At 35.5% G+C, this 13,700-nt stretch overlaps 1 protein-coding gene across 2 annotated transcripts in view; it reads left to right on the top strand.

The window, feature by feature from the left end:
- DDX46 (DEAD-box helicase 46) overlaps window positions 1–7,248 on the top strand; it is a 36,547-nt gene extending 29,299 nt beyond the window's left edge. For both annotated transcript variants that reach the window (XM_081934648.1, XM_081934649.1), the window contains exons 22-24: window positions 1,996–2,140; window positions 5,831–5,904; window positions 7,071–7,248. In XM_081934648.1, coding sequence (XP_081790774.1) covers window positions 1,996–2,140; window positions 5,831–5,904; window positions 7,071–7,118 — 267 coding nt within the window. In that variant the 3' untranslated portion in view covers window positions 7,119–7,248. The remainder of the gene's footprint in view (window positions 1–1,995; window positions 2,141–5,830; window positions 5,905–7,070) is intronic.
- Window positions 7,249–13,700: the final 6,452 nt, after the last annotated feature.

Consider the following 13,700-nt stretch of genomic DNA (forward strand, 5'->3'; position numbering starts at 1 on the left):
TCTTAGTATCAGAATAAAAATTGACTTGTAAGGCAATACTAACTATAGTCGCTATATTGCCTTTGGGTCTTCCTCCTGCCTTTCTAGATGTATCAGGATTGAGTTAATCCAGTAACCTTCCAACACCATATCTGATACGACATAGATTTCCTACCGGAAAAAAATAATATTTGAGGAATCCTCAATTTTTTTTGATATTTTTATGATACTGACCAACCTGCAATATTCCAGGATAAAAAAGAGATTTCATCATCATTCAGGGCCAGTCACATGGCTTGATTTTCACAATCTAGTGATGTAATGTCATTGTGATGATTTTAAAACCAGCGACAGGGAACCAGGACTCTGCCCAGGCTTATCTCATACAGATCCTGCATCTGTGCCTGGGGATTTTGGCTAGGTAATCAAAATTAGCACCATCCAATGAGAGTTGTCTTGAAGGATCTTTTATTTAATCATCAGTTCTGCAACCAATGTCACTAAATGAAGACAACTCCTCAGTTATATGGATTACCTGACACTCTCTCCTATTCTCTCCTGCTGGCTAATAAGGGTCTGCAGAGCTATATTTTGGCGGAGGATGTCCTGCTATTCCCTTCACTACTGAGGGGAAATCATCCCTGTTAGAGTTTTTATTTGCAGATTATATAGAGTCACACAGTGAAATGAGTGATATAAAATTAGGTGGATAGACGATAGATAGATGATAGATAGATGATAGATAGATAGATAGATAGATAGATAGATAGATAGATGATAGATAGATAGATAGATAGATAGATAGATAGATAGATAGATAGAAAACAAGAACTATAAGTGGTTCAGCTGTAGCAATTGTACTTCAGTATCCTTAAGATTTTCTAACTAAGTAGAATATTGTCCTCTACTTTTCCCCATAACAATAATTCTGTGAGGTGGGTTGGGGTGAGAGAGAATGTGACTTTCCCAAAGTCACCCAGCTTGCTTTCATGACTAATGCGGAACTTGAACTCATGGTCTCCTGCTTTCTAGTGTGGTGACCTAGCCACTAAATCAGACTGGCTCTCAATAAGCTTTCATCCTAAATAAAATATGGAGAATGATGGGGTATTTGAAAAACAAAAGATTCTGTGTACAATGAGGGGCATTTGGATGCTATTCAACAGCACACAAATCAGTTTGGCTATATTGGCAGTGAAAATGTTGTCCTTGGAAATTACAATTGCTCTCCTAGAATTCCAGCCCCCAGTGTTATATGTATTCAGAAAAATGCTGCAAGCAATTGGGTGTGTTTTTAATATGCAATTTGGAGATGCTTGCTTAACATACAAAAGAGCTTTGATATGTGAGTGGTCCCTATTCTTTGCCTTTTTTAGTCTTGCAAAATTATTAGTGTGCATTCTTCATTACTCTGGCTCTTTATCAAGTTGTTTTACTTTATTTTGCTTGCCCTTTGACAGCACACATGGTCAGAATATGGCTCTTATCCAGACTGTTGCATAAACTTTAGTAGGAATACAAAGTCCAGTTTCATGCTTTCAAGCATAAAGCTCTGTAGTGCCTTTTAACACTTTGAAATTGTGTTGTTTGGCTGAAAGCTGCTTACATATATATTATAAATAATGAATAACTATATAAATTAAAAAAAACCTCTGCCTTTAGTAAATGAAACCCACAAAATCCTGTGGGGAAAATTTTATTCTTTGAATTGAGATGAGGCATTAAGTAAATAACACGATAGCAGGGCATAGATGAACTCTGGCATAGAAAAAATGTTAAACATTTTAAAAGTCAGCTCAAAATAGTGTTTCCAGAAAGATAAATTTATTAAATCCAGCTTTCTTAACGATGTTTATAAAATGCTATGCATATGGATCTTATATTAGTTTTCCCAATGAATAGAACCTAAAAGCGTAGATGCGATTTTAAGTATCTGATAATTCTATCATGCAACTTTAGGGAATTCATCTTATTTAGAATTTCACGTGTCTTTTTTTTTATCACTTTCTTTTGCAGACTGCTAGATGGAAAGTGACTTCAAAGGAAGCACTGCACAGAATAAGTGAATATTCTGAAGCTGCCATTACAATCAGAGGAACCTATTTCCCTCCAGGCAAAGAACCCAAGGAGGGGGAAAGAAAAATTTACTTGGCTATTGAGAGTGAGTATGACTAATACCCCAACTTTCTGAGAAGGAAATTAAGAATGCTTCCTTATACCTTATATCAACTAGGGCTGCAACCTTGGGAAAGAGTTTTTTAGGTGTGAAAAATCTGCAACTGAGCATTGCTTTGTATATTTCCTGATTATACATGTTAAGTAAGCAGGTGTTCAGAACATTGTTTATGGGAAGTGTCCACTGTTGCTAACCAGAATCTTAAAACTGTTACTATGAGGAAAGAAAAGTAGCAAGTTGAGCAAAATAAACAATAATAGCTCTCCCTTGCAATCGTGCCCCAGATTCCATTTCCCTGTTGGTTAATCTTTTGATGATTCAGTTTGCTCTTCTAAACAAAAGTACATGGTGTGCACAGATGCAACAGAAATGGAGAGAGACATAAAGAGAGGGGGACAAAAGTCACAAAAACAGGCAGTTTTACATTTCAGCAGAGCAAGCGGGCACATTTGACTGCAAGAGAACTAACTCTTTGTTTAAGCTCTGTCCAGCTGAGCAAACCAAAAAATAGCCACAGGGCATCGGGTTTGGTTTGTTTGTTTTTTTAATTCTTTATTCTTGGCACTGGTTACATTTGTGATCTAATGAGGAACCCGCACCTTAGCGATTAATATTTTCTCAATTGCTGATAAGAGAAAGATTATAGTGTTCGCCTCTCCACTACCTACCTGCCCCAAACATGCTTACGAAAGTCAAAATCCATCCCTGCTGGCCCAATTGCTGAAATAATGCATGGTGCTTTTATCAGCAGCTGTCCTTTTCATCTTCCTGTACCAGCCAAGTTACATTCCACTCATAAGAGTCTTAGGGAGCAATACGTATCTTTCCCAGTTCTGTTGAAAGATAACAGAATCTGCCTTCCTGCATGAAAGGCAGCTAGAGATTCAGCTGTCTATTTTTGCAGAAACGTGTTTTTGTCTAGAGTTTACTTTTTCTCTGTCTCATGTGATAGCTTAGTAACAGATTGTTTTATTTCTAGCCTGGAACACAAGCTATTTCTAGCTTGTAACCTGATGTATAGGTTACTCTGCCTTGGTGTCATGAACCACAGCTTTTATCCTTGAATAAGTCTATAGTTTCTGTTCATTTTTGTCAATTCCGATTATTTTTTGCCTCTTGAGCAATTTGTAAGAGGCATGGGGATATTTCTTATCTTTTCCTGGTACGTTTCCTTGTTGCGCTTTAGTAAAATTATTTTTTAAAAGGATAAAGTAGTGTAATGGCTGTTTACTAAAAACAATCTGTTCCAGGCACATTAGGATTTATATTTCAAGTATGAATTTGATACAAGCAGAATAAATAACCACAGCCCACTGAACTCAATGGATTTGGCTGCACCAGAGTACGATTTGACTGTAAATACAAAGAAACTGAACTTACTGCAACAGGGGAAATCTTTTTGTGCTCATAAGCCTGCATGTAGTATTTTTATGGTCATGTAATTTTTATTTTGAAAGTTTTATGAAATCATTGCTTATAATCTGTTTGGTTTAGTGCTTTATTTTTATGTTTGTTTTATTGTAAAGTGTCTAGAGTCAATTTGGAATTGGATAGTATAGAAATAGTGTAATAAATAGTGAAAGTGGCTATTTGGAGAAAAGATTTGGGGGATTTTCACATCCACATGTGTGTGTGTGACACACAGTCTATTTTATAGTATGAACTATAGTTCTAATATTTTATTTACCCTCAAACGGAAGTTAATATTTTTCATTATCTGGATTTTGTAGAATTTTCTTTCCATATTTAAAATGACCATTCAATATAAACAAAAGCATGATAGAAGTTCAGCTGTATGCTATTTGATACATTATTTTGATGCCTTTCAAGAAAGACAGCTCATTTATCATTTATTTGGATATTGTCCAATAGTTGCAAATTGAATTAGCTCTCTTTTCTTTAAAATAACTCTAAATTGCCTGTCACTAAAGAATTAATATCTACAATTGCAAAAATATTCTTAAGACTTGTTTTAAATATTTGGAGAAAAAACAATCTCTGCCTCCTGGCTTTTCTCCTTTTCTCTCATTTTTCAGTCAGAGTAAATATATTCAGTAAAAGGAATGAGAAGATAGAATATTTTATGGAATAGGTAATTATTGATGGAAAACATATGACTGCTGAATATATTTTGCAAAAGTCTATTCCTTTAAAATAAAGTGAATCTTATAAATAAACAATTAAGCACTGTAGGCTATTTTGAAAACCGTAACAATTCTAAGAAAGTAGCTTGCAGTGTTAAGATGAATTACATAGATGTTCTTTTATGCCAGGGCAATTAATTTTCCCAAGGAGCCACATAAGAAACTAGGACTGTTGTGGGGGTCCAAACCAAAAGGACATAGGCACACACCCATATATGTAAATTGGGGGTGGGGGGGGGGAAATTGTTGCCTTCAAAATAAAAGCAATGAAGTTCTATTACATGCTTAAAGTACACTTATTTACATTTGATTTCTAATTTCTGATTGACCTTATGTGGGCTGGACAGGGACAACCAAAGAGCTAGATATGGTCCCGGAATTGTAAAATGCCCAGGTCTGTTTTATGACATAGTACAGTGGTCCCTGACCTTTGTGGCTTGGCAGCCCAGCTGGGTGGGGGGAACAAGGGAACTGGGTGTGTTGAGTGGCAGGCCAGCACATGCATACTCGCAGCCCTTGCATGAGTTGTGAGCTAGCATGAGCTAAGGGCAGGTTGGCGAACCTATGACATGTGTGCCACAGGTTGCATGTGGAGCCATTTCTGAGAGCACACAAGGCATTGCCCTGTCAGCTCCGGTGCGCTGGCCAGCTGATTTTTGGCTGGTTTTTGCCCTCCGGAGTCTTCAGGGAGCTTCGGGGACAAACTTCCAGTTTGCATGTTGGACTGTTTTTCGCCCTCCAGAGAGTGAAAAAGGGCCCAATGGGCAAGTCAGAAAATGGGCCGTTTCTGGCCTCGGGGAGGGGGTGAGGCAGGGAAGGCCTTTTTTGCCCTCAACAGGCTCCTAGAAAGAGTCTGGAGCCTGGGGAGAAAAACGGGTCTACTGTGCCATCATTTGGCAAAAGTGGGGGGAGCATGGGTGGGTGGGTGTCGCACACTCATGCACAGGAGGTGGGCGCATAGAATTATGGGTGTGGGCACATGCACGCATGACACTCCCCCCCCCCATGCTTTTGGCACACGATGGCAAAAAGGTTAGCCATCACTGAGCTAAGGATTACACTCTCTTGGAGCATGATCTGAAACAGCCAATACACAATCTTTCTGCTTTAAAAGAGTCTGGATTTTTTTGGCCTTCCATACTAAGAGAATGTGAAAAAAAGTTTCCAGAGATGTATAGCATCAGAGAATGTGCTTTTTAAAGTTAAGGAGACTTTTAAAGCTGCATGAGAAACTTGGTACAACTGTTGCTTTATATCTGTTATTTATATTTACTTAAATGAGTATATCCTGATGCAAAAGGACTTTTGATTTATTTTATTTATCTATTTGTATGTTTGTTTGTACACTGTATAGGCTGCCTAACTCCTAACAACTCTGACCAACTATTGTGAGATAGTACGAAATGATACTAATCAATTTTAAAGCATACATTTCACGTGCAATGTATGGATTATTTAAAAATATTTCAAACTACTTAAGATTATGTTTAAATAATCAGATGTTTTAATGGGGGTTGCTTTGCATTTCCAGGTGCCAACGAATTGGCTGTTCAGAAAGCAAAGGCAGAAATCACTAGGCTGATCAAAGAAGAGCTTATCCGATTGGTAGGTAAAATATGGTTTCATGATTTCTGTATGAAATGTTAAAAGGCATCTGTATGTACAAGCTCCCAATGATTATATGCTCCAGGATTAATTTTGCAAGGCCTGCACTGGCTGCTGATCAGTTTCAGAATTCAATGTAAGATCATTATTTCGACCTATAAAGCCCTCTGTAGCTTGACACCTGGGTACCTACAGGACCACCTGTTGTAAAGAATCAGCTTGTAAGATTTTGTAAGGAACAGCTGCTGGAACAGCTGTTTTGGCATTTCCAGTGGTTGAGGGAGGTTGAAGTAAGAATATACTGTTTTTCAGTGATGATGCTGTTCTTTTGGGAATTCTCTTGATTTAACACATTGCACCATTTTTACTGAATTTTTGATGACATGGTAATATAAATCTATCATAATACCTTAAATTTACTTATTCAATATTGCAAATTCTGAAGTCTTGAAGTAATGAATTTCTACTTTATAATTCATATTAGCCACTGTTAGCAGTAAGATATCAAGAACATTTTATTACAGGATGCCTTTTTTTAAAACAAACATTTTTTCAGTAGTTAAAATCTGGGAAGTTTTTTTTTAGAATTATATTACATTTTTCTGTAAAAGTAGAGCAATTTTCTTTATTTTAAGTAAAAATTTGCTTATTTTATGCATCACTGTATTTTCAATTCACATGTATAGTGTTATTTTGAAGGAGTCTTTATCTAATGTGATGATGTCAGAAGCGAAATAGCTTTAACACAGTTAAATGCTCATTGAACTTTGTTTAATACTCCTTTCATAAGATTGCATTCAGAATTGTCTGAACAGAAGTGTCCTTCTGATGGTAGCGGAATTTTCTGTATTAGAAGAAGAGGGCAATTTTTTCCTAGTTTCTGCATGCTTCAACAGTATTCCCCACCCCCCAAATGCTAGTTCATATATAATGGTTTAAAGATGTTTCACCATTTAGTATGGATTTTCAAGACTATTGGGAGGAATTAATGAAAGCTGCATCCCCTGCTCTGCTTCATAATAATCCAATTTGTGGAGGTCTGTTCTGTGCAACTCTGAATTAAACATGTGTTTCTGTTGCTTTATATAGTCAGGTTGACTTACTGTTCTCTTAATCATTATCAATTGGATCTTTGATTAATAACATACTCATTTGTTCTCTTGCAGCAAAATTCATACCAACCAACCAACAAAGGAAGATACAAAGTTTTATAAATATTTGGAGCAACTTTCTCTCTACTAGTTTCTCATTTGTGAAACATTTTTGTTTATCTTTGTTGTTAACTGCTTATTTGTACATTGCTTTTTAAAAATATTGTAATTTGATTAAAGATCAAGATCACAATTATTTTGGTGGGGGATTGTTTTCTGCATGTAGAACCACAGTTTCAAATGGGCATAATTATTTTTTTTAATTTATAATGTTTTTCAACTTGCTACATAAAGTAGTAAGTTAATACTACTTTAATAATAATAATATTCATGAAAAGTATATAGTACAATCTCAGTTCAAAATATTTCAGGCAGGAGTGGGATGTTACAGCTGTTTCTTGGTCATTTTTAGGAAAAGAAAAATGATTTAGAATGAAAATTAAAATTTCCTCTATTGTGTGTTAGATTTTTGCCCCTCCTTTCCTCCACTTCCTGGTGATATTAAGAACTTTATGATCTTCTGAAATGCCATGTCAAAAGAGTTGAGTTGGCTGATGAATAACAGTATTACATTTTAGAAAACAACCAAGTAATACAAATGTATATTTAATTAAGAAGAATATTGTACTTCTGTAACTCTTTTTTTTAACTCTTTTTTTTATAGAGAAGTATGGATTTAATCTGTCTTACTGCATAAATAGTGGAGTTTATTTTTCCAGAATTTTTTCATGATTACATAAAAAAAATTACTCAAGCACCTTTAGCATGTTTTTTTTTTTTTTGGAAGACAGCAACCTGCTTGAGCAACACATTTGATTTCAGACTGCTAAACTGTTGGTACCCATATGAATTCTTACAAAATAGCTTTTTCAAATTCCTGTAGTTTTAATTTTAGTATTATTCTATAATTGGAGGTATCGGTAGGTATGTAGTAGTCCAGTTTGGAAATTTCCTATGAAAAAGCATGCTCCTCTGTACAAAAACCAATTTTCAAAAACCAATTTAGAGCAAAGTTCTAAATTTAAAAGCATGCAGAATATGCCCAGAAATTGGAAGAATTGGGGGTGGGGGGGCAGAGCTGGAATCTATAGCAGTGGGGAGGGAATTATTGATAAAGGAACTTCTGATTCTCAAACTTGCTTGTCTCACTATCCAAGAGAAAAAAAATGGAAGAAAGGACTAATATTAGGTTTCATTTGCTCACTGGCTTTTAAAACTTACCTGTAGATTTTAATGGAAAGAAGAAAATATATGTCAATTCTAGGACTAATTTTGTACCTCATTCCAAGTGCTGGGGTGTCTGAGGAATCTGGAAGTTTCATCCAATGGATCTCAAACTTTTTCATCCCTATTACCTATAACGCTTTTTCAGTAAAGTTTTCTGTTGCCAATTCAGATAGATGGCCCTGGGACATCCTCTCTAAAATGTCAAACACTCATATTTTTCAAAACATTAAGTTGAACAGATTGAGAATTGTTAATTGTTTCATTTTTAGACAGTGACACCTTTCTTTGTGGTATATTGTGGCGCTTTTATGTTTTTGTTTTAAAGCTGACCTTTAATTTTGAAGTACTGGAAAGAGAAAAGTAAGAGTATGGTTTTGATTTGAAATACTCTTGTGTTGGGAAATTTCTTAGAAAAACTCTGATGGCACTTCCACATGGGCAAAAATTAATTCTTAACTATATTTAAAAATGTGTTGCAGTGGTTTAGTTGTTGGCTGGGACCAGGGAGAAACGGATCAAATCCACTCTCAGCTGTAGATTCTCCCTCCCCCTCCCTGTCTTATCTCTCACAACTCAATTTTCTTCACAGGGTTATTGTTAGGGGGAAAAGTTGGAATGGGACTATTAGGTGTCTGCCTTGAGTTTCTGGAGAAGAAGTTGTATGAAGCTAATCAGAAAAATATGAAGCTGTAGTTGTATGAAGCTGAAGTTGTATGAAGCTAATCAGAAAAAATCAGTTTTAGAAGGAATATAAGTCTTTGTAAAAAAATGTGTTTCACTATATACATGTTTTCTAACTGCATTAAATAAATAGAATTGTCTAATTCTTTTCTGTACATATTGAATAAGAAAAAAACTATCCTGCTTTCATGGCCACGGACTATTATTTATACATAACCATTTCATTAAAGAAGTCTGTTGGTTTTAAAAACCTTCAGTGATAAATTTGTAAGCACTGGTTTCATATCTGTCCAGTTCTGCTAATGGGAAGCTCTGATTCAGCAGAGATTCTAGTGAGATACAAGGAAGCATTTTTGCTAATTCTCTTTTGGTGCTTCAACCCGTCAAACCTCTTTCTCTCCAAATGTACTCCAAAGAATTGGAGAAAATTTTGGAACAAAGTGGAAAGTTAAATAGGAAAAGAAATTTGCAGAAAACACCTATTTTTCTGTTCACGGAAGTTTCCATTGAATTAAAATTTTGGGAGAAGTGTTTGTTTGTATAGCAGAAATAAATGTACTGTAGTCATTCTACTGATATACTGCTAAATCAACACAGACTCAATGGTTTACAGAACAATCAGCCTAATTGGATACAATCTGCAATCTAGAAACCTTAACACTTATTTAAACTGTATTTTCTTTCGTCATCTGCAAATGAGTGTTTGAATGCAAGACTGTGTTAGACCTTGTTTACTCAATTGATTTAGTCTCTTTGAATACTTTTAGAAAAGTGGAATAAAAATATTTTAAATAAACATCAAAATGTCTGCTTACAGGAATTATTTGCATATTTATGAGAGGTAGTAGCCACATCCAGTACGGAAATTTTATGTGCATAAGTAAGGACAAGGCTTCCACTGAAAGCTACTGGGTAAGGGCAAGGTGTGCACTTTTTTACATAAATTAAATCCCTGATTTTGGAATCTTTACAATGGCATTTACTAACTAATCCCATATAATATGTATCCTTTTGCTCCAGTCTCTTTCCCTGCTGTGTTTTGCCTAAGATTGTAACTCGTCAGACAAGACCTTTGTAAAGTGACTAGACTTAGAAGTTTCTGTAGATATATTCTCATGTTATCCTGCTTCCCCTTACAGGGATCATTTGACTTTTTAAACATTGTAAGAGAAGTGATGCCTGTGTGTGCATGCACATTTGTGATTTGTATGATCTGTTTCTGCCCCACCTTTTAAGACAAGTTTGCTTGCTTACTTTTCCCAGTCACATGAGTGAAAAGGAATGTGCTGCTCTTGTGATTATTTTTCTTGACCAAGATCACTTCCAAATATGGTATCTGCTTAAACAACTTTGTGTTCTTAAAGGGTAGGTTTTTGTAGAAGAAATTCTAACTGCTGGTTCACCCTAGTTTAGGACAGGAAGAATGCCTTTCTGTTCAGCACAGTTAACTGAAAAAATATATTTTAACGATGGAAAAATATTATGGGACATTTGATACAATATTATGCATTTCAGATTGCTTTTAGATAAATGGTAATTATGGGGATAGTAACTCTGGATCCGTATTTTTGTTCCTTAGTTTGATAGATTAAAATGAAATGCAAAAATATCTGGATATTCCCTATAAAATACAGCGAAATAGTGTAGTCATGTATGAACCTTTATATATTGGATTTCACATTTAATGAATAAATTTTCTGTACATTTGGGCATCTGCACTGTCTTTCTTATTTTCAGAAATAACTGAAAATAAAATTTCAGTCTATGAAACTTAGTGTATATATAGCTAATTATCTCAAGGTAATCCTGAGTAAAAAAAAAGCAGACTGTAGAAGAGTTTCCTGAAGAAAATGCATTTTGATAATATCACAAAATCCTGGAGAAACTGGTGGATAAAAGAATCAACACTCATTTCATGGTACATAACCAGTATTACTGTAGGTAAACAACTGTTCAAAACTAAAATTGAGATGTGGTAAATTGAAGGTCAATTCAACATCTGGTTGTAAGGAGAAGTCCCCCCCCCCCAGGCCCAGAAATTTGCAGGATGATGAAAATATCACTTTTTTTTAACATTAAAGAAGCTGCTTTTCAGTAACTGGTATTGATTTTTTATTGACATTTGAAGCAGTTAAAAGTACATTTTATTTAAGAAAAGGAAAATATCTCCATGATTATAATATACAAGGTGGTCCAAGTCTTACAAGAAAGGAAAAACTCTAAAAAGCTTTCAGCTTACAGATTTATATTTACTGTACGGGAAGGTTAGCACGTTTCTAAGAGGCACAGTTGTCTATCTCCACATTCAACTGAAGTATGATTTGAATACTTGCTGTTTTGCTGCAGCCTTCAATGGACGCCAGAGATGAGAGATTAAAATCAGTGAGGCAGAAAGAAATCTCATACATAATTAACAAAATCATTATGGAGTACAAAAGTAGGTTTCACTGAAACCATTTTATATTGCTTCTATTATTTAGTGGACCAATATAGGTAAGGCAACCATGGCATTGCTATTCCAAATCTTAATTTTTTAAATCAAGTATTTGGTTTAGATTACAGCATTACAAAGAGCAATTATACACACACACACACACGTACACTTAATATTATGGTCAAAAACACTGCTGGAATAATTCCTCTTCTCAGTAAAACTGGTACATTTATGAGCTACAAGGAGTCTTGGAAAAGATTCCAGTTTGAAGAAAAGCCTAATGGTTTTAATAGGTTCCAAGAATGACCACCTAAATGAAGATTGGAAAGTCTAGTACTGGTCGTTGGACCTTGGTAAAATAGTAAATATAGCAAAAGAGGTATCTACTGAGGTTATATTTTCAGAGTCATAATTTTTGATTGGAGCAGTAGGCATAAGCTTGTTGATAATTCATCTGTTCTTCCTTGAAATTTCTTAAGTAACAAAAAGGAAGATGGAAATGGTTCTGGTTCCCTTTTTGTGTGTTTGTCCTCCAGTTTTCCCAAGAATAGATTTTCTGAACTAGTAATATGTTTGCTTCAGTACAGAAATCTCATATAAAATGAGAAGAAAAACCTCATCTCTCCATCTCTTCTTGGATAGTTCCTACTTTTTCTATCCATCCATAGCTGAAGTCTTGCAGACTCAAGGGGAGAACCAGATCTGATCTCTTTCCCTCACTTGCCAGCCTTTTTGCTTATCTCAGAAACCAACTTCTTTGAGCATTCTGAAGCCAGGAACATCTCCCCCACTTAGACTTGAGCCTGTTCTGTGTGACCTTTGTAGAGGCAGTAGCCTACCAGTATCTTCCACTGAACTGGCTTGCAATATAGCCTTAAAGAAGCTGCTTAGTCTTATACAAGCTGAGCCAGTATGCTGCCTTCTGACACTTTGAAAGCACAGCCTTTCTCAGTCCTTGAAGCAGTTTTACTAAGTTCAGCTTCATCTCATGAACTAGATCCAGAATCAGATAAAGTAGCTTATGAACTATGCTAATTCAAGATGAAGTATTGCAAAATTTGGATAGTCTACATCCTTTCTCGTCTGTATGGAAGTATTTCTGCATTGGCCTGATAATACCATGTACTTATGAGTTGGTAATCACTTCCCTCTACAATGCTCCATAGTTATATGGAAATGAATTCTGCTGATGTAAATGCAATTTGGTGTGAAAACAGGTATCTATTTATTCAATTCTGTGTTGACTCCTGGCAACTGTCTGGACTAGAACTGCAGTTTTAATGGCAAGATTTTCAGAAACAGTTTGTCTTTGCCTTCTTCCTAGAGTGGACAGAAAGGGAATGACTGGCCCAAGGTCACACACACTCAATTGGGTTCGTGTGTAGGGCAGAACTAGAATTCACAGTCTCCTTGGTTCTAGCCTGATGCCATAACCACTACACCAAACTAGCTCTGGCAAACAGGCATATTGTCCAGGATTCTATATTTGTATAAAGTCATGAGGAGTCTGGTAGCCCTTTAATATCTTATTAAATTATTTTATTAAAAGTCATAAGCTTTTGTGAGCTCATTTCATCATATGCAGGGGGCAAAATTGATCAATTTACTCACCCAATATATCTGGTGAAGTGAGCCACAGCTCATGAAAGCTTATGCCCTTTATTAAGATATGTTGGTCTGAAAAGGAGTACCAGATTCCTCCTGATTTTTTGGCTATCATAAACTAACATAGCTGTCTATTTATATAAATCTCACCAAATTCTTTGGAACAATCATTTATATACATGCACATTTCTATCTAGGCCATTAATTTAGGAACAGAGATTTGTAAAGATAAATATTTGTTTAAAGAAACATAAATATTAAAGACTTCTTTAAAGAAACATAAATATTGAACTGCAGCTGCCACCAGGCATGTGCATAAAGAAATTAACATTTATATAATCCTTAAAGAAGATTTTGATACTAGGTTGAAGAGTTTAGCATTACTGATTTTGTGCTTCAGCCAATTATCCTAAATAGCTGAGCAAGACTGGGAGTCCATTTTGTAACAAGCTTCTCTTAAAAAATAAAAAGGAACTGCATTCTGGCTCCATTCAGCTACAAGCATTACCATGAAAAGTGCAGTAGATTAATATTTAATTGTTTGTTTGCTGCTGCAGAGACTCCACTGTCTCATGCTGTATGTATCCAGCTACTTAAATGTAATGTGTGCCAGCAGGGGAACAGATGACGTCTTCTCTATTCAAAAGCACAAGATAGTTAAAAGAAATAACCCCAACAACCTACAATGACTTGCTTTA

This window comes from Natrix helvetica (assembly GCF_964273705.1).
Source record: "Natrix helvetica genome assembly, chromosome: 1".
Classification (NCBI taxonomy): Eukaryota; Metazoa; Chordata; class Lepidosauria; order Squamata; family Natricidae; genus Natrix; species Natrix helvetica.